Source organism: Melospiza georgiana, chromosome 1 (genome assembly GCF_028018845.1).
Source record: "Melospiza georgiana isolate bMelGeo1 chromosome 1, bMelGeo1.pri, whole genome shotgun sequence".
Classification (NCBI taxonomy): domain Eukaryota; kingdom Metazoa; phylum Chordata; class Aves; order Passeriformes; family Passerellidae; genus Melospiza; species Melospiza georgiana.
Genome location: NC_080430.1, coordinates 59,068,463 through 59,092,513, shown reverse-complemented (window position 1 = coordinate 59,092,513; position 24,051 = coordinate 59,068,463). Strand labels below are relative to the sequence as shown.

Genomic DNA, 24,051 nt, shown 5'->3' with positions numbered 1-24,051 from the left:
CTGTGGTTCAGAAGAAATTTTAAAAGATATAGCAACCTATGGGATATGTTACTAGTCATTAATAATTCTGATTGAACTTGATTTATGTGTGCATGGGGCAATGCTGATAATGTAGTCCCAATGGACTCTGTGATCTGCTGGCATGTAAAGAGTGTAGATGGCATAACTGGCCTAACCTGTTTTAGTTTACTAGCAGGAATGTGGACAGAGGTATATTCAGTCACCAAATAAACATTTACTAGTTTGGGCAGAAGGAGTGGAATTCTATTTAAATTTCTTGCAGGGATATCTGTATGTGAAATATTTCCACTATACAGCATACAGTATGTTTTATTGCTGAGAGTGAGATTGAATAGTGTGGTTTGCTTTTGGTGTGTAATGTGGTGACATTTTTATATTAGGAGTCTTTGTTCAGCACAAGTAAATTTTTTCTATTTAGTGAAGAGTTCTGTTGTTCTGAAGAAGGAATAGCTCCAAGCAATTTCTTTTAAAACTGTTTTGAGTATGAAGTTTTGACAAGATCAAGAATAAGCAGTTGAGAGGCTTAGATAATAGGGAGGGCAACATCTATTCAAATTAAACAAAACATTGTGGCATCATAATTTGCTGCTGAACCATGGATTTATCCCCATTCACTCCAGCCAAAGAATTCCAACCTTTTGGTCTTCACATGAATAAACAATACATATGCCTTCTTTAAATCAATGTTGCATCTATTTAGTCAATGTAAAGATTACGTATATTGCGCTCCTTAAACTGCCAAGATAGTAGTTAGACTCTCAGTGACATATTTCTTGAAGCCTGATGAAATTCACAGATGTTCTTTTTCTTTAAAATGTGTGTTTTATTAAGTACTTTCTTTTGTTTATTACCAAACTGGCTGTTCCCATTTCTCGTGAACCACATGTATTGAAGCTTTGTAATGACATCAGGAGCCTTATATATCAAATCAATGTAGCTGTTTGGGCTTTCAGGTGTTAAAATAGAAAGAAATTCCTGTGTTCTAACACTGCTTTACTTTATGGTGTCATCTACATTCGCACATTCCTCGGAATGTGGGACGATGTTAGTCTAGCTCTATTAATTCAATTCAAATGTTTAGCAAAGATGATGTATTGCACCTAATTTTATTTCATGAAGAAACAATGCCCTATTTGTGGGAATTGTCTTTCATTGCCGAGATTTATAGCTTAATCCAAAAACTGAAGAAAAAAAAAGGGGAGGAAAAGTGTCATGGTCACTGTGTTTGTTTGTTTTTACCTTAGAGCTCAGTGAGGTAATATAGTACTTCTAAAACTAGATAAAAATCAAAGATGGTAGATTTGTTTTAATGGTCTTTACTGAAATTATTGGATTGTATTTTGAAAGATTGTTAGTTACTCAGTTGATAGTATTCCTTAAATTGATGTTTTTAATTTAAAAAAATACTGACAACTTAAGTCTTTTTCTCTAGTGCTGTCAAAATAAGAAAAGGCTTAGGCCCTAACTGTAAAGCTCTGAATACTTCTTGTTTCATCTATTACTTAAAAAAGATAAAAATGAAAAGGAAAGCCAATGGAAGTATATTATTTTAGAGATAATTTTTGGATTCCAGGAAATAGTCTAGGGTATTTTAAGATGCTTCAAAAAGGCAGTAAGCTAGTCTTCTTCACTGAATTTCTTTTTTGTCCTTCATGAGAGTGTATCTTTGAAAAGAATAAAGCAGACTAAATCTTAATTCCTCAGCGTCCCATCACATATGCTGCCAAATTTCTTGAAGCGAAGAAATGTGTAAAGGCCCAAACCTCTTACATACATGAATTCTTATCTTAAAATTACTTCATTCATGAATGGTCCTTATGACTGCATGACATGTCAGTTTTAAGATACATTTAAAAAGTGATCTTCAGCACAGAAATTTCTGATTTAACCTTAATAGCCTTTCTTCCTCCCCTCCTTTTTCCTTACGTTTTTTTCCAAATGGTTAACAAAGAATTCTGCATACCTCTAGTCTGCCACTTAAATATCACTTGTCATAACTTGCTGTTATAATGCGGACAGATTAAATGGACACATACCTGTAAAGTATGTTTTACCATAACAGTCACTTCAAGCTGAAGTTTGTTTAGGTGTTTTGCTAATTCTTTGAATGGAAGTTTGATAATTTTGATAGACATTGGGGAAGGCTGTCAATGGTTCTGATTCCCACCCCCTTCTGCTTAATTATCCAAGCTTCTTTTCTGCCTGTGGAAAGAAAAATCAAAGACTTGAACATTCAGGCCTCTCCTAACAGACTAAAACCTGATTTTGAACAGTAAGCCAGATTGTGCTCTGTACTGTTTCAAAATAGGAGGAGAACAGAATAAAAGTACTTGTGGGAGAAGCAGAGATTGGTTTGCTTTGGGGTTTTTTTTGGTGTGTGTATTTTTCATTTGGTTTTTTAAAAGGAACAGGAGTATACCTTGAAAAAATTGCCGAAGAAGTGAGTGTGAAGTCACAAAGGCTTCATTTTAATTGCCTATCTAATTTTTTACTTGAAATCCAAGGTAGTTCATATATACACCTACATACATTAAACCTAGTGCCAGTATTTTCTCAAAAAACATTTTAAAAATGAAGAAGTGAAAATACATGTTGATACATAAAAGTTAAACCAAGCTCCCAGCTATGTGTGGGTAAAGTGAGGAAAAGAACAGGAAACTTTAAGAAAATTCAGTACTCTTAACAGTGTTCGTAAGAATGCTTGTCCCCTGTTGCTAAAGAACCCTCTCCTTCCTTTTTTTTTTTTGTGCTGTTGAATGCAATCCTCTCCAGAAGCTTTGTATGAGAAAGATCAATGAATATGAAAAAATGATTTTTTATCCCTACTGCATTCATTTTTAAACACATGTTTTGAGAAAAAAATTGTGACACAATTTACTGTTCCGATGGAACACAATCTGTTTTTAATGTGGGCATGCAAGAGATTTTTTAAGAAATGGGAAGCTGAATAATTCTTTGTAGTATTGGGAAAGTCTGTGCATGTAGATGAATAATTGCATTCTTCAATTTCATTATAAGTGAGGTCTCATTACTAAAAGATATAATATGTTAATTTGGGTTAGTCAGGCATGACCTCCAAACACAGTGGAGTATGATGACAGTAACTAAACTGAACTAGAAACTGACATATACAATATATACAGTGATTTTGCTCTGCCAGCTCTGAGTTTGGTTTCTGGCTTACATTAGTAAAAGCTTTTGTGAAAAATTTATCAAATGGATTTAGTTTGTAATAAGTGTCTGTGACTAATGGCTAATTAGTTCTCATGTTTTCCTGTCTTTCTTCTTCCAAGAAATAGTGTGGAAAGCTTATGGAAAACTAGGAACTTGCCCAGCTCCATTATTTAGGGAAACTTCCCTTTTTTTTTTTTTCCTATATGCTACATTCAAACTTTGGTTCACAGAATCTGTGAGATGCATGCAAAACAAGCATTATATGCATATGCAGGCTTGATTTGGTGAAGGTGAAGCACATGCTAAATCTACTAGACTTACCCAATGATGTGAACTTTCCTGACTCCCTCCAAGACTGTCACCAGAGCAGTTCTTAAGGGAGTGCTGCAGGCTATAGCTGCCTGTCTCATGCGCATGCCTGCACATCATGGGAGTGGAAATGCAGCAGCCTTGTTCTGTTCTCTGATTTGTTTGCAAAAGGTGGGAATATCCAGTGGAGGTTTGTATTTGTCTGTTCAGTTCCTGCTCTGTCACCATCCAGAACAATAGTGCTCATGTCTCCGTGAAAACTGTGGGCTTTGGAGAAACGTTTAAAGGAGGGATGCTTCCTCACTTCTGATTCATGCAGCTTTCCTGAACTCACAAGGAAGCAAAGGTGAAACTTTTGCTTGAAACTTTTTGAAACTTTTTTTAAAGCTCTCTCTCTCTTGCTGTTAAGTTTTTCTTTATTAAATTTTGATGTGCGCTTTTCTCTTCCTTTCCTTTTTTTCCTTTCAGCTTCTTAAAAAGATTTACCTAGCTTTCTCAATCTCTTGATTTGTAGTCATAGATATGCAGAAGAACAGACTAATGTGACACTTTCTTGACAAAATCTGTGAGCTGATACCTGATTGAAATACTTGACATGATTGTTTTTAAACCTTTTTTGGATTTCAGCTCTCCAGAACCAGGCTGGTATGGGCCTCTTTGTAATGCATTTCTGTGAGGTTTATTTTTTAGTTTTAGATTTCAAGTGCTTACCAGAGTAAGGCCATGCTCTTCGAAGACATGCAGAGTTGAAATTCCAAAATGCTGTTTTAAGTGCAGTCAGTGCCTTGTTCATTAGTGTTTGACTTAGTCATAAGAGAGCACAGAGAACAAAACTGCATGAATTGACTATTCCAATCCCTCAAATTACAAAATGCAGTGATCCCGAATTGAGCTGTGCAAGGCACACTCAATTCAAAAGCTAGTCATTGCGTTTGCCAGGAGGGAGGACTCACATTGTTTCTAGGAATATTAGAGGATTACAAGATTTAATAGGAATTAAAAGATGAATTTTTGTTATAATACAGTATGTTCAGTTCCAAGCGTTCATCCAAAATGAAATGAAAAGCAGGCTTTCTTTGAACAATCGAAGCAACAGAAACAGGGAATCAGCAAGAGGGAAAGGTGTGGTAGTTCCCAGAGCCAAGTTTTCCTGCTTGTTTGTTTTCTCCAAATTGACTTCAAACCTTTCCACTGAGTGTGGTACTTTTTCAAGGCAGAAGCATCTGCTTTTCAGAAATGTAACAGTAATTACTAGAGCAGATAAATCCAGAAGCATGATTTTCTTTCAAGGTATAGCATGCTTCTTTCTGCCATCCCACCTTTCTTTTTCTAAAGCAAAGTTACCCAGATTACTCTGTATAGATAGTTTTCAGATGGCATAGAAATTTTTCTTATTTGTTTGACTTCACTAAAAAGCAAATGGGCTTGCATAGGTTCTGCTTGACAACTCACACTGGAAAAGGGAAATACCCATTACAGGGTGTATTTTTTTCCTGCTTATCTGCATAATTTTTTATTCTTTCATGGCTTATCTTGAGAGTGACAGATCTTATGTCCCTTGTGAAAATGCCTCTGATTAATATTTGAAAAGGCTTTTTCAACACTGAAATGTGTGAAAGGATAGGACGATACTAATGCCATCACTATAAGTGAATGCTAGCCGAATATTAAAATAATAAATGACTGTGGCATTAGTTCTTACAATGTAATCAATGACTGCCACTTTTCTTTCAAAAGGAAAAGACAAATCTTTTAGTGTTAATTTAAAAATCTGTTTTTCTTATAGTCAGAATTCATTGTAAAAAGCACAATGAATCATGTATCTATGAGGACCCTTCTCATCAGATAGAACTGTGAAGCAAGTGTGATACTTTAGATAAAATTCTGATCTTTGGTCTGACTGCTATATAATGGTGAATTCTGTTTGTTTTTTGCTTAACTAAACTTCAGTCTCTGGCATCCCATTCAATTTTAGTTCTCTATCATGTCAAAAATGATACTTGTTTCATTTAATTTAGATTTTTCACATTGGTGCAAAAATTTAGTACTTGATCGTAAGTAAAATGATGTGGTAGAAGTGTTACATATTTTTGATTCTCATATTTTTGATTACTTATTTTTGATTCTCATTTAATGTCATTGAATGCTGGAGTCAAACCTGTTTGTTTCTCGGAGAAATGCTTGGAGAACACCATCTGGTAGATTTTGAGGGTGGAAAGGAGGAATTTATTGAGTTTTCAATGTCTTTAAAGGGCAACCAAATGAGAAGTGTTCAGGGCAAGGTAATCTTACTGATGAGTGAAACAAAGTTAACAAATGTGAAGAAACTATAAGTGATGTCATTTTATCTTTTGCTATAATGACTTCATTTTTCCTTCAGAGAAGCCATTTTTAGGGAGTCATTGTCAAAAATCTGTGATGATTTTCTTCAGTAATGGTAGGAGGGAGAGGTAGGATTGGTTTTGGAATGATTTTAGCTCGTTTCATGGAAAAGTGGTTTATATTCCTAGCCATGTCAATCTAATTTCCTTTAAGTTGTCTTCATTGGGGGGCGATAAGGGTGTTTTGTTGTGTTTGATGTTGAAATGCTATGATTGGTGAGGTGCAGAGGTAGAACCATAGAATCACAGAATGGTTTGGTTGGAAGGGACCTTAAAAGATTGTCTAATTTCAACTCCCCTGCCATTGGCACGGACACCTTGCACTAGATCAGATTGCTCTGAGCCTCATCCAACCTGGCACTGAACTCTTCCAGGGATGGGTATCCACAGCTTCTCTGGGCAACTTGTTCCAGTGCCTCACTACCCTCACAGTAAAGAATTTCTTCCTAATACCTAATCTGAAACTACCCTCCTTCATTAAAGCCATTCCCCCTTCTCCTACCACTGCATACACTTGTTAAAAGTGCCTCTCCACCTTCCTTGTAGGCTCCCTTTAGGTACTTGAAGGCTGCTTTAAGGTCTCTCTGGAGTCCTTTCTTCTGCAGGCTAAACAACCCCATCTCTCTAACCCTGTTTTCATAGGAGAGGTGATCATCTTCATAGCCTTCCTCTGTATCCTGTTTCAGTGGGTTCACATTTTTCTTGTATTGTGGCCCCCAGAGCTGGATGCAGCACTCCAGGTGAGTTCTCACAGGAGCACAGGAGCAATCTGCCTTGACCTGCTGACCAGCTGCTTTTGAGGCAGGCCAGGATATGGTTGGCTTTCTCAACTGGAAGCATATGTTGTTGAGATGTATCAAGCTTCTTGTTCACCAAATCCCAAGTCCTTCTTCCTAGGGTTGCTCTTGATCCATTCTTGGCCCAGACTATATTTATGCTTGGGATTGTCACAAGGCAGGTACAGGACTTTGGATTTGACCTTGTTGAACTTCATGAAGTTTACACAGGCCCACCTTTCAAGCCTGTCTCAGTCCCTGTGCATGGCATTTTTTCCCTCCAGCATGCCCATCACATCACACAACTTGGTGTTGACAAACTTGCTGAAGGTGCACTCTCCATGTCACTGACAAAGATGTTATAGTGCCAGTCTCGAAAGCCACCCAAGGAATGCCACTGGTCTCCACTTGGACATTAAGCCATTGACTGCAACACTGTGACTATCCAGCCAATTCTTCATCCATCAAGTGGTCCATCTGTGAAATCAATGTCTCTCCAATTTATAGACAAGGGTGTTGTGTGGGACAATGTCAAATGCAATGCACAGGACCAGGTAGATGATGTCAGTCACTCTTCCTTCATCTGCCAGTTCTTGTGATGCTGTCATAGAAGGCCACCAAATTTGTCAGGCGAGATTTGCCATTAGTGAAGCCATGCTGGCCATCACCAATCACCTTATTTTCCACGTGCCTTAGCTTAGTTTCCAGGAGGATCTGCTCCATGATCTTGCCAGGCACTGAGGTGAGACTGACTCGTTTGTAGTTCCCAGGGTCTTTCTTATTTCCCTTTATAAAAATTGGGCCTATGTTTCATTTTCTTCCAGTCAGTTGGAGCTTCAGTGGAATTCTATAACTTCTCAAATGTGATGGATAGTGACTTAGCCGCTTCCAGTTCCCTCAGAACCCATGGATATTTCTCATCCTGTCCCATGGACCTGTGCTCCTTCAGGTTCCTTAAGTGGCCTTGGACCTTGTGGTCTCCTACAGCAGACAGTTCTTCATTCTTCCAATCCCTGCCTTTGCCTTCATTGAGTACCTCAGCCTTTTCCATATCCTGGGTAACCAGGTCTCCCGTATCCTTCTTGATGAAACCCACATTTTCCCTAGTCTTTCTTTCATTACCAGTAAACCTATGGTAACCTACCTTTAATGCCCTTGGCCAGATCGTGTCAGTTCTGTGGCTGCTCAGACAGTTTTTTGTTTTTCTTAGTTTCTACCTTCACCTTTTTAGAATGTACCTTTTTGTCTTTGAGTTTGTCCAGATGTAACTTGTTGATCCATGCAGGCCTTTTGAAATTTATGCCCAATTTCCTCTTGGTAGGGATGCATAGCTCTTGAACCAGGAGGAGACAATACTTGAATTTCATCCAGCTTTCTTGAGGCCCTTTTCCCTCCAGGGCTTTAAACCCACAGCATTCTACCAAGGAGATCCCCAAAGAGGGGCAAGTCTGATCTGAATTCCAAGGTAGTGAGATTGATGTGCATGCTCCTCACTACCCCAAGGATCTAGAATTTCACTGCTTTGTCGTCACTGTAGCCCAGGCTTCCCTTGAGCATCATGTTCTCCACCACCCCCTCATTGTTAGTGGAAACAAAATCCAGCATAGCTCTTCTCCTTGTTGGCTCATCTGTCTCTTGGAGATGGAAGGGATCAATGTGTTCCAGGAGCCTGCTGGATTGCCTGTTGTGCTGTGTCATCCTTCCAACAGATACTGGTTTGTTTGAAGTTCCCCATGAGGACCAGGGCTTGTGACTCTTGAGGCCATTCTGTTTTGCTGTAGAAGGCCTCATCATATTGGTCTTCTTTGTCAAGTGGCCTGTAGCAGGCCTGCACTATAATGTCATCTGTTCCTGCCCTCCTCCCCTTTCATCCTGACCTGTAAACTTTCAAATCAACTCCTCATCAATCATGAGGTAGAGCTCCATGCTTATTCACAGAGAGGACAACACCACCTCCTCATCATCCCTGCCTGTCCTTCCTAAAGAGCCTGTACCCTTCCATTCCAAAACTCCAGTCATAGGAGTTGCTCCAGTATGTTTCCATGATGTCAGTAAAGTCATAAGCATACATATGTGTTATGCAGGTTAGCCATAATATACTGAGTGTACTGTTATCATGGTGTTCAATATCTTGAATTTAAGTATAATGACTACACATGGAGCTCATGAAATGTGATAGGCATCAAATCTTCTGTTGTCTCTGATTTCTAGTTTTACATCTGGAAAATAATTCTCTTAATACATATCACAGTTTCCCCATGGAAACCTCCTTTTACACATGGTGTTAGAAAAAAAACACCACCAAAAAATGGTGCAGTGAGATATTTTAATATTTGGTGATGTTTTCCATGTGAGATACCAGACCTTTCGCCTATGGCAGTATGTCTTCCAAATTGAAGAGAAGTCAGAAACTGGAAACAGCAGCCATGAGATGAATAGGGAAGGAGGGAAGGGAGGACTTTCGCAGTTTTGTTACAGAGATTGTAAAATCAGTTTAGCTTTTCTTTTTTTTTTTATGATTTTTTTTTTACTTTTATCACTTGGATGTGCCATAGATTTATGTGTGATCCCTTCCTTTTATTTTTTTAGCATTTAAAACCAGAAAGATTTATAGTTGGCACAGCTATCTCTTAGAGTGGTTAGAATGGTCACCCCATGAAGGTGTAGTAAATGATGTTGAAGTTTCAAAGGAAATGTCAAGCCTTCACTAAAACTTTAGAAATTTGAAGTTTAAGTCTTCAATCTCAATGGGGCTGATAGTCTTGGTTAAGACGTTTAACTTGGATATTAGAATATACTTTCAGAGGATCTCTTCATATGTGTTCAGTCAGAGACTTGAAGCTGGATTGTTTACATCTTGAACAAATGTACCTCAGAAGTTGGCCAGTCAAGGAGTTTATTTGTAATTTTAGTCTTAGAGCTGACGAATAGGCAGCAGGAATAGCAATATTTGGCTTGGGGCAACAATTTTAAAGCTGTGAAGGGAGCATATGAGGGCTTGAGTGTAATCCCTTATTACATACATGCATACAGACACTCCATGTGTATACAAATACATCTGTTTACCTGAGGTGGTTGGTTCTTTCAGCACAACTCGTTTCAGCAGTCTTCCCCTTAAGTCAAAACAAAAAAGAAAAAGTGTGATCCTGCAAGCTCAGATAGTTATGTCAAGCCCTGTGCTTTTAGCGCTCTGTGTTTCCTCATTACTGGAGAGAGCTATTGCATCTAGCAGCGTGAGAGACTATAGATATTTCAGTAGAAGCTTGACAAACTGGAGAGCAAATTCAAAACATTAAAAACTAAAGAGAAGAAGAGCTTCTTGCTTCTTATTCCATATTTCACCTTACAGCTATCCTAGAAAACTTGCAGACTACACCAATCCAATGCCAGACTGAGAAATACATGGACAAAACCCCTTTTAACTGGCACACATTAGGTGTAAGCCTCATTTATGTCTCTATATGCAATTACACAAATAGGCTTGTGTTGGAAGAGTGGGTGCTGAGTTCAGCTTATGTATAAACTTTCTGGTAAAGGGCCAAAGTGAGCAGTGTGTTTTCCCAAGTGCTTTGCTTGTGCACCTCTTTAAGTCTCTTTGTACGGAGATTTCCAAGTGAATCCAAAAACTGTATTTTGTGTGTTTTGTCTTTTTCTATTTGAGTCTGGGTATTTTCCTAGGTAGCAGTGGATGTGCTAAGACTGAAATAATATTAACTGAGGTTATACAGTTGTTTGTCTTCTGCTGAGAAGAATCTGGAAGATTCAAACAATAGGGTTCACGGGTTGAATTAACAGCACTGATCAGTCTGTATGTTAGTTCTTCTGACTGATAGATTTGTACTTGCAACACTGTGGAGATTTGATAGCTGATAAGGCAAGTCAAAATTTTAAGTAATAAAATCAAACAAATGCAAAGCCTATTCTCATGGATTAACTGTGAGCCAGTCTCACATTGTAAGCATTACGGTTGATGTGGGATGTATGCCCTAGTAAACTGTGTGGTTCATTTAACTAAGCAAGATTTTGAAGGTGTTGTAATTTATACACACTGAAAACCTAGAGCTCTTTCCAGTTGACATTTGTAACTACTGTGTGTCTGGACTTTAGTGAGCAAAAAAAGTTGACAGCTATGAAACTGCCTCTTTAGTTCAAAGCATCTTTCTCACAGCAGGATTTGGAGACCAATTTTTAGTTGTACCACTGCTAAAAATAGACTTTTTGTAGTAATGGATTGGCTCTTTCCTTTTAAAAGGTTTGTTTTAAACCTCCATTGATACAATTTAGCATGTTTTTAAGCCTTGAGAAGACTTTTTTGTCCAATACATACAGAAAATTCTCAGCAGTTCACTTCAATAATGTCCACTCAAGTGTCTTTTTTCATGAAAAAGCATAAAATGAGAGATTGGGTGGAAATGAAAAAGGGAATAAGTGGTTAGCAATGTACATCTCCATAGATCTTGTACCTTGGAATAAACACTCTCAGTAGCTGAGTACTGTCATATAGACTTGAATATGCAGGACGTTAATGCAAAACTAATTAATTTTCCATATCTGTTTGAAAGGTAGTTAGCTTATTAATACTGTAGAGTGAATATGTACTTCTGAATGATTTTTTTTTTTGTGTATGTGTGCATATGTATATATATGCCATTAGGAGGGAATTTCTTAAAATGTACCTAAGCTATCTGGAGAAATAGTTTGTGTTAACTTTTCTCCTTTTACAGGCTAATAACTCTGAGATGGTTAAAAATCATGTAAGCAGAAGTGTAAATAATTCTGGTTTATTTATTAATTTTTCTTTTACTTGGCCTGATTAATTTTCCTGCTTGTGGCTGCTTATTTGTATCACATCATCAGACAGCATTTGTTGCTAGCCATTTTCAAAGTATGCACTTTGGTTTCTGTACTGTGTGAAATTAACTTCTGATTAGGACCATTAGTGTTTTTTTCCACCACTGAGTTTTTTCAGAAACAATGAAATGACCTCTGCATCCCTTGTTTTTAAATCAAGCCGGGGAGAAATAAAAGGAAATATTATAGTCTTCATAGAATCAATTGTATTTAGATGCATTGAGAAAGTCAAGAGATTTTTTTTCAGCAAGAATAGTATTAATTCTTAATATGAAATTGATCTTTTGGCTTATATTTTTTCCAGTTGCTATGCCATGTTATTTAAAAAACAAATTAGGTGCCGCTTCCAACCCTTTATTACTATGGCTGTAGTACTCCTGGTAAAAGTAGTACTAATGACATTTATTGAAGTACAGTAGAACCCAGTTGTCTGATTGATGTAGAAATTTCTGCAAATAGGAAGTACAGCCCCTTTCAATACTAATAACACTTATAAGTATACTTTTAGCACAATTTCTGTAAAATAAATAAGACAAAAAAAGAAAACTTTTAAAGTCCTTTGGAGTTACCTTTTAGCAGATATGTCAAATCTTGTAGATTTCTAAATAAATTATGGGAGATGCCTATAGTTAACTATCTGCTAGTAGGCAACTGTGATGCAGGTGTTTGATTTGGCACTGTGAAAATGAGGCTAAAATTTGAAAAGGGACAGAAGAAAGGACTTGCAAGATGCACATAGTCTTCACTGATTTATTGTTCAATTTTAGACCAGCTCTCTATTGCAATAAATGAGTGTCTGTTTCACAGTGTAAGTCCTGTGTGCATTGCATTTATTTTGTGATGCTGTCCATGGTTCAGTGCTGCAGGCTTCTGCTGGTGCCAATCTGTTCAGGGCGTGAAGAGTTCTGATCCCTGACTACGTATGTAGACAGGAGATGTTCAAAGAGGTCATGTTTGTATTAGCAGTATAGTTAATTTCCTTTGGTTGACAAAAAATGTTTTTCTACAACCAAGGGTATCTATGTGTTGTATCCATGCTATTATCTACTCTGTTTCAGTAAAATTAGAATTATTTCTAATTGCTAGAATATATTTGATATTGAGACCAGCTAAAATGTCTAGTGACATGATTGTTTCACTTTTCAGTTCACTGTTCTCCTCCTTAACTAGACAAATTGACTAAAATTAAAAAATCAGAAAAGAGCCTACTTCTTAGTTATTTGCATATGAATAATTGGTTTTGACAGCTGCTTATAGTGAAACAAATGTGAAGCAAAATAGTGAGATCATTCTCTGATCTAGTTGGAAGTTTTTAGCATCTTTGTATTACATCTGAATACTTCAGAGTTTCTACTGGTTTCTGTTTCTACTGGTTGTTACACAAGCCAAGATCATATGTTTCTTGACTTTTTTTTCTGTACATGTAATAGTTTGTGCACAGCCATTTTGAATGCAGATTTAATAGCAAGCAATGTTTATTCAGCTGTGCCTTTTGTCTTACTGTGTTTTGCATTGATTATTACTTGACCATTAGTGAGCTTCCTGAAATTGTCATTAGCTTTGTCATCGATTGATATTTCAGATAGTTGGTTTCTACTCATCGATCCTTATGCCTATCAATGCTTTCATTCAGGAGAGAGCCCAGGAGAGAAACAGATGAGCTATGTGAATGCGTGCCAGATCTTGGAGCTCTGAGTTTGCAGTAGTGCAGTTCCTCAAAGGAGTATATATATGGTTGATGTACTGCTGACTCAGCTGTTTAGATTAGCCCAGTCCTTGAAACCAGGTTTTCTTATATTCTGCTGGGATAATTTTTAAGTAGATACTATGTTTTTCTGCTAATATTATTGTATTGTAGTTCAGGGCCAGCAACTGGGTCTTAGGAAGGGCAACTGCTGGATTTTTCATTTAGCTTCCTTAGTCTGTCATTGATTCTAGTCTCAAAAGGGGCAAGTCATAATCCCATGCAGGATTTCTAAGCCCATGTGTGGCCCACAGGTCTAATTTTACTTTCATATTGGAAACTAGTAGGTAACATTGATTTACTTACTTTTCCAGAGCTGTGTAGTAACTCAGTGTACTGCAGAAATGCAGATAAATTTGTCTGGGGCAAAACTGAAACTCCCTTTTCTATTGGGGCTTTTCACTAACAGGACGGGACTGCTGGGATACCATCCTTGAGCTTTATTGCAGCATATGCCTCATTACATGGTTAAGAAAATAGGAAGATGGCAACAGTTCATATACTGCCAGCAGCAGCCAAATACTTCTTTGTTACAAAGCATTTAAAAAACTTTCTAGCCAATAGCATATTGCTAAAGCTTACAGGCAATTGTTCTAGCCAATCACTAAAAGAACATGTACGCCTGCTTCACAGAATGCTTGCTTGTATGCTTTCTATTAACAATACACCATACACCATTATTAAGCTTAAAACCTTCTACTATCTTGCTAAGCGTAGCATTGCTTGCACTGCTTTCCTGCAGTCTTAAGGCCTAAAACTCAAGCTATTGTTTCATGTCCTTGCTTGCTGTACTATTATAACTTTTTCTACTTTCAGACTTTGCAGCTGCAGCTAGCTCTTAAATTTTCTGTTCTTTCTGTTTCTAAGGCCTGCTTTTACAGCTTTCTGGAAATCTTATCTTTACTATTTCCCACATTTCTCTCTCTCGGTACAACTACAAAGTAACTTTCTTCACTTTGCAGTTTATTAACTATCTTGCATTACATAGCTCTATTATAATAGGTATTTCTTTTTGCTTGTTTGAGGCACTTCTCTTGCTTGTTTTAAGCGTTGCTATTTTACACTACAGCAATTTTAATGCTGTAAAAAATCTGGTCTGTTCAAAGAATAGAAGTCATGTTACAGGGCTTGCAAGGGTTTTTCAGAGTGAAGAGAGAGGTAAGAATGTTGACCTTATGTTCAGAAGGCTTGATTTATTATTTTATGATATATATTACATTATTACTATAGTAAAAAGAAATAGAGAGAAAGTTCTGAGAATGCTAGCCACACTAAGAATAGAAAAGGAATGAATAACAAAGTTCTGTGTCCAGGCAGAAAGCAAGAACAGCTCTGCCGTGAGTGGTCAGTAAATCCAAACTTTCACCCAAGACCAATCACGGATCCACCTGTTGCATTCCACAGCAGCAGATAACCATTGTTTACATTTTGTTGCTGAGGCCACAGCTTCTCAGAAAGGGGAAAAATCCTAAAGAAAGGATTTTTATGAAAAGATGTCTGTGACATGTCAGCTTTTTAGTTTAGTTTAATTAAAAAGTGTTTGTAATTTTCTCTGCTGGGCACATGCAGAGGAAAGGACAAACACTTGACAGGTTATCTGTTGCCAATCAAAACCTCACTCAAATGCTGGTGTGGAATGAACAGGGAATTTCTTCACCTGTAGAACATACCATTTTATCAAATTGCTAAAACAATCTTACAATCTAAGAAAATGCAAAAAACAATGCAAAGAAAATTCAAGTCCAAACATCTGAGTTTCAGGAAAAAGGTTCCTGGACTTAAGATGTTCCTCTTGGACATATCTGAAAGTCCTTTTTGGTGCTGAAACAGGCTTGCTGCAGAAAAGTCCATCAATAGTTCAAATAGTTATCCAAAGCCATTGACAGTCATCAAACAATTTCAAACAATTTCTGGAATGTCCTTTTCTGGCCCTTCAGTGCTTCAGAGCTGCTGCCATCTATTTCAATTTTTTTTTTTTTTTTGTGATTGAAAAGAGCAGCAGCAGCAGAGCAGAGACAGAGAAAGGCCCTGGGGGGCCCTGGCCCATGGACGGACCAGGAACACCAGATCTGGCCCACAAAAGGCGGGCCAGGACCGGTAGGGGGAAGCAAAACCCCCAAATCCATCAGGAGGCTGGGAGGTGGCCCCGGCCCAGGAACCTGAGCCCAACAGCCCAGGCCAAACCCATGAGGCAGGCTCTGCATTCCCACAGGCCTGCACTCTGCTGCCAGTACAATGGCAGAACGGGTGGTGAGACGCTTCCTTTCCTCACAATCACTGAAGCATGCCAGCAGCAGGGGAATAGAAGTAGCCCCAAAAATCCTCATCTCGGGTCTAGGAATATTTGTTCCCCACAGCAAACAAGCCACGATCTCTTCCCGCTGTGCCTTCTGCCTCTGCAATGCAAATGCAACAGGTGTGTCTCCCATCTGCCTCATGGCACCACCCCCTCTGGGCTGGGGACCAAAGGCAGAACTTTCGGCAGAACCCACCTGCCCCTCGTCGCCAGGGCGCAAGAGACGGGGCAGAGATGGCAATCTCCAAGGGGCAGCAACTGACCAAACACCCCCAACCCGCCGAGAATGCTGATCTTGAACGCAGGCAGATGGGCTACACCCACAGCCAGCTGGCGAGCAATCCCTCCTCCATGGAAAGGGAGGGTGGCCGCTGCGGCCGCTGCTGCAAAGGCAACTGGCCCGGGACGGTCTGAGCTCGAACCTGCCGCCGGTTCCAGGGCAGCCTCTTGACGCAGACACGGAGGACAAAGTCCCCGAGGGCGGCAGAATTGCTGGGGCGGCCGGTGGAGGTGGCGGGGGGGCCGAGGGGGCTGGTGGAGGGGCCGAGGCCGAAGAGAATGCCTCCCCCGCTGAGCCGGAAGCAGCAGCCGCGTCCTCGTTGCCTAGCCACAGTGGCTCAGCTACGGAAAACGGCGTTTCTGAGCTCGCAGGTGGGGAAGCTTCGGAGGGACAGCCACGGGAGAAGCCGTGCGGGGAAGCGCCCGCACCCGCGGGTCGAGTTGAGGCGGCTCTCTGGGTGCTTGCGGGGCTGGCCGAGGTGGTAGGACAGCCAGGGGGGGCGGTGCCGAGTGGCTGTTGTCGCCGAGGGTGTCTCCTAGCAACATGGGCGGTGCAGGCGCAGGGAGCGGTGTTTCTGAGCTCTCAGACGCAGGCGGGGAAGCCGGTGAAGCCGCGGGCGGGACTGCCCGGGGAGGCGACCGTGGGGCGGGTCCGGGAGGCGGCCGCGGGGCCCGGCAGGCGGGGGGGCCTCAGGGACTGGTGCCACCCCCATCTCTGAGCAGGGCGGTGTCCAAGAGGCCGGCTGTGAACGGTCCTGCCGGGCTTCCAGGGGCGGCAGCATCTGCAGCGCTGGCTGGGGCGGTGCCACCCCCTTCCAATCCCCCCGGAGAGGGAGAACGGGGGGAGAAGGACCGCTCCATCTGAGCATGCTCCAAAGGCGCAGTAAAAAAAACTTCTCGCGGCAAAATTTCACCCCCCGCGGGGAAGCAGGGGGGCTGGAAAGCAGCTGATCATCCCCCAAAGGGTCTTCTCTCACTGAATTCAGGGGAAATGGAGCGAGCCCGTAGCAGTTAGCAATCCAGGGAAAAACAGCTGCTCTCCGTTTCAAGATAGAAAAGAGTACACAGAAGATGACTGGGTAAATGCGGGGGTATCCCACACCACGGTCCCAAACGAATTGGAAAATGGATTTCATGCACTCCCATACGAAAACATCCAGAGCATACAGCACATTAGTAAAGAACCCAAAGAGCTTTGCCCATCGAAAAAACTCACAGAAATCTGTCTCCAACAGGAGAATTCCATCCTCTTCATCCCATTTCTGCCAGAGGGCAATAAGGTTCTCCTCTGAAGGAGAAAAAGGAACCTCATAATCTATGGGGGCTGTCCCCCATATCAGCAGCCATAAACTACGAAGGGCTGCATCTTCAGGAAGGGAAAAGCCAACAGTACCTTTTGAAAGAGTCCAGCATACTCTGGCCAGCTCCATGGTGCTGCTGCTCTTTGCGAACATCTTCCTGGAGGCTTTTCAGAAGGTTCTCTTTGTGGTCAGCCTTGCTGTGAACTCTGTCCAAATCAGGATCTTCAGTTCTTCAGCTCCTGGCTAGAATCCACTTCTGTGGTTACTTGTGAAGCAACCATCAATGCCACACATTCGGGGTTTACCCAGTGCAGCTCTTGCTCCTCTGGGGTCTCATGAAATTAATTTGCTCTTCCAACGAGGGGTCACCAGATGTTACAGGGCTTGCAAGGGTTTTTCAGAGTGAAGAGAGAGGCAAGAATGTTGACCTCATGTTCAGAAGGCTTGATTTATTATTTTATGATATAAATTACATTATTACTATAGTAAAAAGAAATAGAGAGAAAGTTCTCAGAATGCTAGCTACATTAAGAATAGGAAAGGAATGAATAACAAAGTTCTGTGTCCAGGAAGAAAGCAAGAACAGCTCTGCCCCGAGTGGCCAGTAAATCCAAACGGACGCACCTGTTGCATTCCACAGCAGCAGATAACCATTGTTTACATTTTGTTGCTGAGGCCACAGCTTCTCAGAAAGGGGAAAAATCCTAAAGAAAGGATTTTTATGAAAAGATGTCTGTGACAAAGTCAAATCTGGTAGTAATTACTATTTATTGTTCTAATAAGTCTTGTTTGTTCTTAATTTATAGCCTTTATTAATGTCTATACTTGCATCTACTATCTCTGTAAAATCTGGAGAACTTTCTGTGATTCTATGTCAGATATCTTTCTCTTGTATGATAAAAACTTCTTTGATAGTTTTCTCTATCATTTGTTGCACATACTGAAGTATATAAGGTACTATTACTAGTATTGCCACTAAAACTAATAACACATATAAATCTATTTTACAAAGTTTCTTTAACTAAGGTGTAAAGCTCTATCTTTTGAACAAATTTTCTATGATCTACCGTCTTTTTTTGATTTGAGCTGTTAGATCTTTCAGCTTTTGTATGCTTTTGTGAATGGATTCAAAATGGTCAGACAGATTCATATAACACAATCCTTCAAATTCCTCACAACCATGTCTGTGTCAGTAAAAGAAAATTGCTGCTCTATTTTGAAGGGTAGTATGTCTAACGCTGCTGACATCTATTAGCATATTGCTAATTGCAAAAGTGGCATTGATTTGTTTACTCAGCCAACATCTAACTTGATCTGTTTCGCTGCCATGGCAGAAGTAAGTTGGGATAGAAGCAAACCTGCTGAAACTCTTTTCACAGCTTTCTAGGGCCTAAAGTCACTGTTTCAATTTTCTTCATATTGATGGGTGAATGTTTTTCCTCTATGTTTTTTCTTAATGACTGTTTTAGTACTAGGTGCTAGCACAGTAAGTTGTCTAATACTGCATGGACTACATTCTGGGCATGATATAATGCTTTGCTAAGCCCTATCTCCACAAATGAACTAATATCCTTTTGGTAATTGTCTTGGATATTGTTCAACCCCAGAAATTCCACCCCAGCTATCTGAGTAATTACACCAAAAGCTCAAGTTTCTGTAAGCAGGGTAATTGTGAGTGACATTGTATTGTGGAGGATCATTGTCTCTCCAATTGCTATCTAAAAATGTAAGACAGAAACCCATTGTTAAGGAACTAAGAATCTTCAATTCTTTGGGTTCAGAAGATGCTTTAGGAAGTTCTTTAGTCTAAATGTCCCAATTAACTACAGGATTGCTCCCATTGGCAACTTCACCTGGCTTACTGTTGTTTTTTGGTCAAGAGATCATATATTATGATCCCTCTCTGATGGGTATCGGCTAATCTTTCACTGGCACACTGTCTAGACAGGTTGAAAAAGGCTTTTCTGTGTTTGAGTTGGACAGGCATATGGTGTCTGAGCCTGCTGCCTTGGCTAAGGTCACCCAGAGGTCACTTGGTTTTGGTTGTTCTACAGGCAAATCTGCACTGCAAGAAGCAATTAAAGCTAGCCAGCACCAGTGTAACACTTGATTTTGCTCTATACCTTTCATAAGCTATTTTTTGGCAAAACATTTTCCCATATATTTCAACTCACAAATTCTGCTTTTGTTCCTTCCTAAAGTTGCCTGAAGACTAAACAACTGTGTTAAAAAAGTGGTTTTTTGTATGTTCTTTCTGTTTGTAAGGCCTGCTTTTACAGCTTTCTAGAAATCTTCTTACCTTTCTATTTCCCACACCTTCATCCTTTGTCCTTTTCATAATCTTTCTGGTGTCAGAAGCTCTATTACAGAGGATTTTAGCCTATGAACTGTGTAAGCCTAATGAGGTATGTAAACCTACTGGCTGTAAGCCAAGTTTCCTTTTTCTGTTCTTGGAAAAGTTGAAAATCATCATCTAGCTGAGATAATGGCTTTTTTACAGATACTTTTTTTTTTTTGCAGACATTATTTTTTACTCGATTGTCTCAATTTCTTTGAGTAGCCTTCTCAAGCCTTTCAGAATAGGACAGGGGATGCAGATTTAGCAGAAAGGTTATTTCTAATTCCTTCTATTTCTGGACTTGTGGAAAAGTTGTCTCAATGCCATCTCTGTGCCACATGGTGTGAGATGGCCTATATATGATCTTTGTCATGTTTTTGCTCTGAAGCTGTGAAGCGGCTTAAAGTAAGATTGTAAAGATATGAGATGCTGTTTGCTGTGTGGGACAAGCACAAGCTTGCTATTTGAGGCAAGCCAGGAAATCCATTAAGAAATTCACCCTCTTTGGTGTCAGAAGAAGGTGAATAAACAGGGCTGATCTCAAAAGTCCACGTTGTTCAATCTGCGCTTTAGTTTAATTGCACTGTTTGGCTCACTTTCTACACTTGCACTGATAGCAGGTTGTACTGGGAAACATGTCTAGGTACTGTTGTGAGCTGGTGAAAATGATTCAGATTTAAATATGGGACTGTTTCTTAGCTTCTGTATCATGTCGTGGTTGTAAGGGACTCTGGGATGGTGTCATGGTTTGACACTGGCCCAATGCCAGGCACCCATGAGAGTCACTTGCTCACCCTCCCCTGCCACAGTGAGCAGAGGAGAAGGAAAAAATGTTGATGAAGGCTTCACAAGTTTAGATAAGGAGCAGGAAAAAACACTTCAAGGGCAAAAGAGGCTCAACTTAAGGTTGCAAAGTGAAATTTATTACTAACAGAATTAGAGGAAGACAATGAGAAGTAAAATAAGTCCTTAAAACACTGTTTCCCCCCAGCCCCTCCCTCCTTCCCACCAACAGCGCAGCAAGACAGGGCATGGAGATTTTGGTCAGTTCATAACCGAGATTTTCTCCTGCTGCTCTGGGAGAGGAGTCCTTCCCCTGTGAGACTGTGGGTCCCTCCAATGGGAGACAGTTCTCCATGAACTTCTCTGGTGTGGGTCCACTCTCACGAGCAGCTGCCTTCTGCACCTGCTGCAATGTGAGTCCCTCCAATGAGCACAGTCCTTCCAAAACTGCTGTGACATGGGTCTCTCTTTCCATGGGGTGCAGTCCTCCAAGGACAGGCTGCTCCAGCCTGGAAGCAGGGACCCTCTCTTTTCACTGGGTCCTCCATTCGATCACAGCCTCCTCTAGGCATCCACATGCCTGGAGGACAGGCATGTGCGCCGACATGGACACCTCCCCCATGGGCTGTGGGTGGATCTCTACATCCCCCATGTACTGCAGGGGGACAACCTGCTTCACCATGGTCTCCACAGCCTGCAGAGGACTCTTGGCTACAGTGCCTGGAGCACATCCTCCCCCTCCTTCTCCATTGACCTTGGTGTTGCTGTGTTGTTTTCCTTCTCATGTTCTCACTTCCTCCTCTTCTCTGACTAGGAGCAAAACCTGTGACTTTTCCAGCAGCTTCCCACAGGAGCCATCTTTGTGGCTCCCCTGCTACCAAATACCAGGCTGTGCAAAACCAATACAGATGGTTTTGTCTGAGGACTTAATTTTTGAGAAAGTTGGCATCACAAGCTCTGTGATGAGTCCAGTACTAGGTGCAGGAGCCAGTGATGGTGAAAGAAGGAATACAGAGTGTGTCAAAGCAGAGAGTTGTATGGCTTGAGTTTTTTCTGGAAAAGGGCAATGACACAGTACCTTGGATGCAATGAATCTGCTTATTAATTCAAATCTGTGACTGGAGAGAAGGTGGTTGTTTGTTGAGAAGCTATTGCCTGTACTTGCTTACTTCATACAAATGCAGGTAAATTTGACCAAATGTTTCCTTGCACTTGCTTACGATCTTCTATGTGGTATTGTTTGGAATATTAAAATTGCTTAAAACTGAAGAAATACGTGAATGGAAGGTGTTTACTTTATTGAAAACTGTTTCTTATATGACTGGTTATACTGTCAGATGTACAGGTTATGGCAGCATTGCCAGGCATTCCCAGGGAAGCAGGGGAACAAGAATCATGGGGAGAAATTAACGGAACAATAATCTCAGGGTGGTCTGTCCTACTCACAACATATCAAGCACTAGTTTCACCAAATCTATTGTAGTTGCAACTCTGAATTTTTAGCCAGGTGTGATTAAAACACTCCATATGGAACCACTGTTTTTCATTGCCCTGCATCATCTCTACTGCTGTTAGTTGTCAGGAAATGAAAATCATACCTAGTTTTGTGAGATATTCTGTGTAATTGTCCATTCTGGGATATGCCAGATGGCATTTGCTATCTTTGAAAGTTAGTCAAATTTTTTGCCATTATCCCTCCAGTGTATAGCAAGCAGAAAACAGTGTTTATTTGTTTTCACTTGGATGGAGATGATTTGACCTTAAGGATGGTCTGCCCTATGCTGCTGAATCCTGTTTGGGGAGACTTGTATTCTGATGGTTTAGTGACACAGCATGCATACAGTAAATATATATCTCACTAATGGTTTTTTTTGATAGTGGTTTGCATTATGTTATTGTTTATATGCTTATACACTGAATGCTACTAGGATTTATTCTAGTTTATCTGGCACAACAGTGTGAAATAGAGAATGATTTTATCACTAACTTTCTTACCAGAGGAAGCTGTTTTAAGTGTCTGATTATTCAGGATACATGACAGTTTAGTCATCAAATTTTTAGTAAATTGAAGAAGTACTTCTAAGCAATGGATACATTTGTTGCCAACAGAAACCAACGAAGTCCTGCTTCTAATTGCTTTCTATTTACAAAACCAAAACAAAATACACCAAAAGCTATGTCTTGAATTTCAGTTATAGTTATTTACTTGTTTTTGCACCCATAGTATATTATCTAAAGCCTTTAAAATTCTAAGAAGGGATTAGGTTAAAAAGAGGCTGGAAATACCATGAAGTTTCTTCCTCTTCTGTTGTCTACGTAAAGACAGAAACTAGTGAAACTGGGACCAAACACTTACATGAGGTGCACCTCATGCCATCAGTTGTGCTTTAAAATTTGCCAGAACAGTTGACTTTGAGAAATTCTGGAAGAAAATGTGTCACTTTCATGCTTATATGTGTCTTAGCTATTCCCAGATTTTGATACACAGCATCATTTTATGGAAAGTTCTAAGACATCTTCCATTCAAACACAGTTTATTTGGTTTGGGAATACTTGTGTATAGCCAAAATTGATAGAGTTCATCAGTTTTTGAGCCCTAACTCTTGATAAATAAGCTTTTATGTGCATGTGTCTGTATATTAAGCATGAATTCAGGGCAAGGAGTACTCTTTCTCGTATTGATTTACAGATACGTGATACTAAATTGAACTTTTGTTTTTCTGTATCAAAATATATCTTTATCTAAGTGCTAAATTAAAAAATATACAAAACACATGAATTAAAAATACATAAGATAAAATATACACAAGCTAAAAAAGTATATATAGAAATGGCTAAATGTAAATTGAATAATATTATTTATTTTTATTTAATGTTTGTATATCAGTAGCGGTCTTTTTGTAGAGTTTTTTTCTTTTTAAAACTGTCCTAGAAGGAAGAAATACTGTCCCCTCCAGATGTCTCTTTCTCTCTGTTACATACAGAGCTTGGATGACAATAATGCTGGAGCTTAAATCTAAGACCACTACAATTAGGTGAGACAAATTCTATTACTATGGTTCATGTGGGAGTATATTTTTACACTTTTTAATTCCTACTATTACTGAAAAAATGGAACTACAAAAGTAAACTACTACACATTCTCAGGAATAAATTCTCAGGAGTCTGATACATAAGTATATATTTCAATATTGTCGTAAGAAAATTAGTGGAGAGGAACTTCTTTTGCGGGTTTATACAAAAATTCAATTTGCATTTTCTCAAAGCCCGCTATGTTTTCTCTAATCTTAATGCCAAGAAGAGCACCAAAAATGTCACAAAAGACTTTTCTGGCAGTGGTGAGATGGAAGAAGTAATAGAAAGTTAGACAAAATTTGGGCATAACCACAGTGCATTCAAAACATAGGGCAATGATCCTGTTGTATCCTCTTGTTGTTACAGTCTTTCAAATCATAAATGAGGAAAAAAGGTAGAAACATTGACATCAGTGACAGTAGGTTAAGGTTCTGGGTTGATTTTTCTGCTTTCTTTGTTCCAGAATTCCAGCAGTGTTTTGAAGAACTCATCTTTCAGTTGTGACAAAGTATCACGGCAAGTATTTCTTTCAATTTATGTAGCAGCGTTATGTGGTGTGGTGATGGGCTTAGGCTTTGTTATTTGTGGTTGTGATTTCTGTGAGTTCAGTCTTCTGCAAGATATGATCTGGTATGCAAGTTCCATTTTTACAATGTCTTCGTGAGAAAACAACTAGACATATTTACTGAGCTGATCTTCTGATATTTTATTAAGAAGGACAGA

General features: G+C 39.7%; 2 protein-coding genes across 3 annotated transcripts in view; one reads left to right on the top strand and one right to left on the bottom strand.

The window, feature by feature from the left end:
- TNS3 (tensin 3) overlaps window positions 1-24,051 on the top strand; it is a 162,550-nt gene that overhangs the window by 19,876 nt on the left and 118,623 nt on the right. The window contains exons 3-4 of one of the 2 annotated variants that reach the window (XM_058034748.1): window positions 23,238-23,288; window positions 23,792-23,844. The gene's annotated coding sequence lies outside the window, so the exon portion shown is untranslated. The remainder of the gene's footprint in view (window positions 1-23,237; window positions 23,289-23,791; window positions 23,845-24,051) is intronic. The other variant, XM_058034826.1, reaches the window with a different exon arrangement.
- Window positions 13,733-16,700, bottom strand: LOC131082103 (splicing factor, proline- and glutamine-rich-like). The gene is made up of 3 exons (XM_058021786.1): window positions 16,456-16,700; window positions 15,749-16,367; window positions 13,733-15,652 (listed from the first exon to the last, which is right to left on the bottom strand). Exons 1-3 carry the CDS (start codon window positions 16,698-16,700, stop codon window positions 15,146-15,148), a joined length of 1,371 nt encoding a protein of 456 aa, XP_057877769.1. The 3' UTR covers window positions 13,733-15,145.

Excerpts from the sequence above, each read along its gene's own strand:
- LOC131082103 (XM_058021786.1), bottom strand. The coding sequence starts at position 16,700 with ATGCTCAGATGGAGCGGTCCTTCTCCCCCCGTTCTCCCTCTCCGGGGG. Across the intron at positions 16,368-16,455 it reads CACGGTCGCCTCCCCGGGCA|GAGACACCCTCGGCGACAAC; the intron begins GTCCCGCCCGCG and ends CCATGTTGCTAG. Across the intron at positions 15,653-15,748 it reads GCCCTGGCGACGAGGGGCAG|AGGCAGAAGGCACAGCGGGA; the intron begins GTGGGTTCTGCC and ends TTTGCATTGCAG.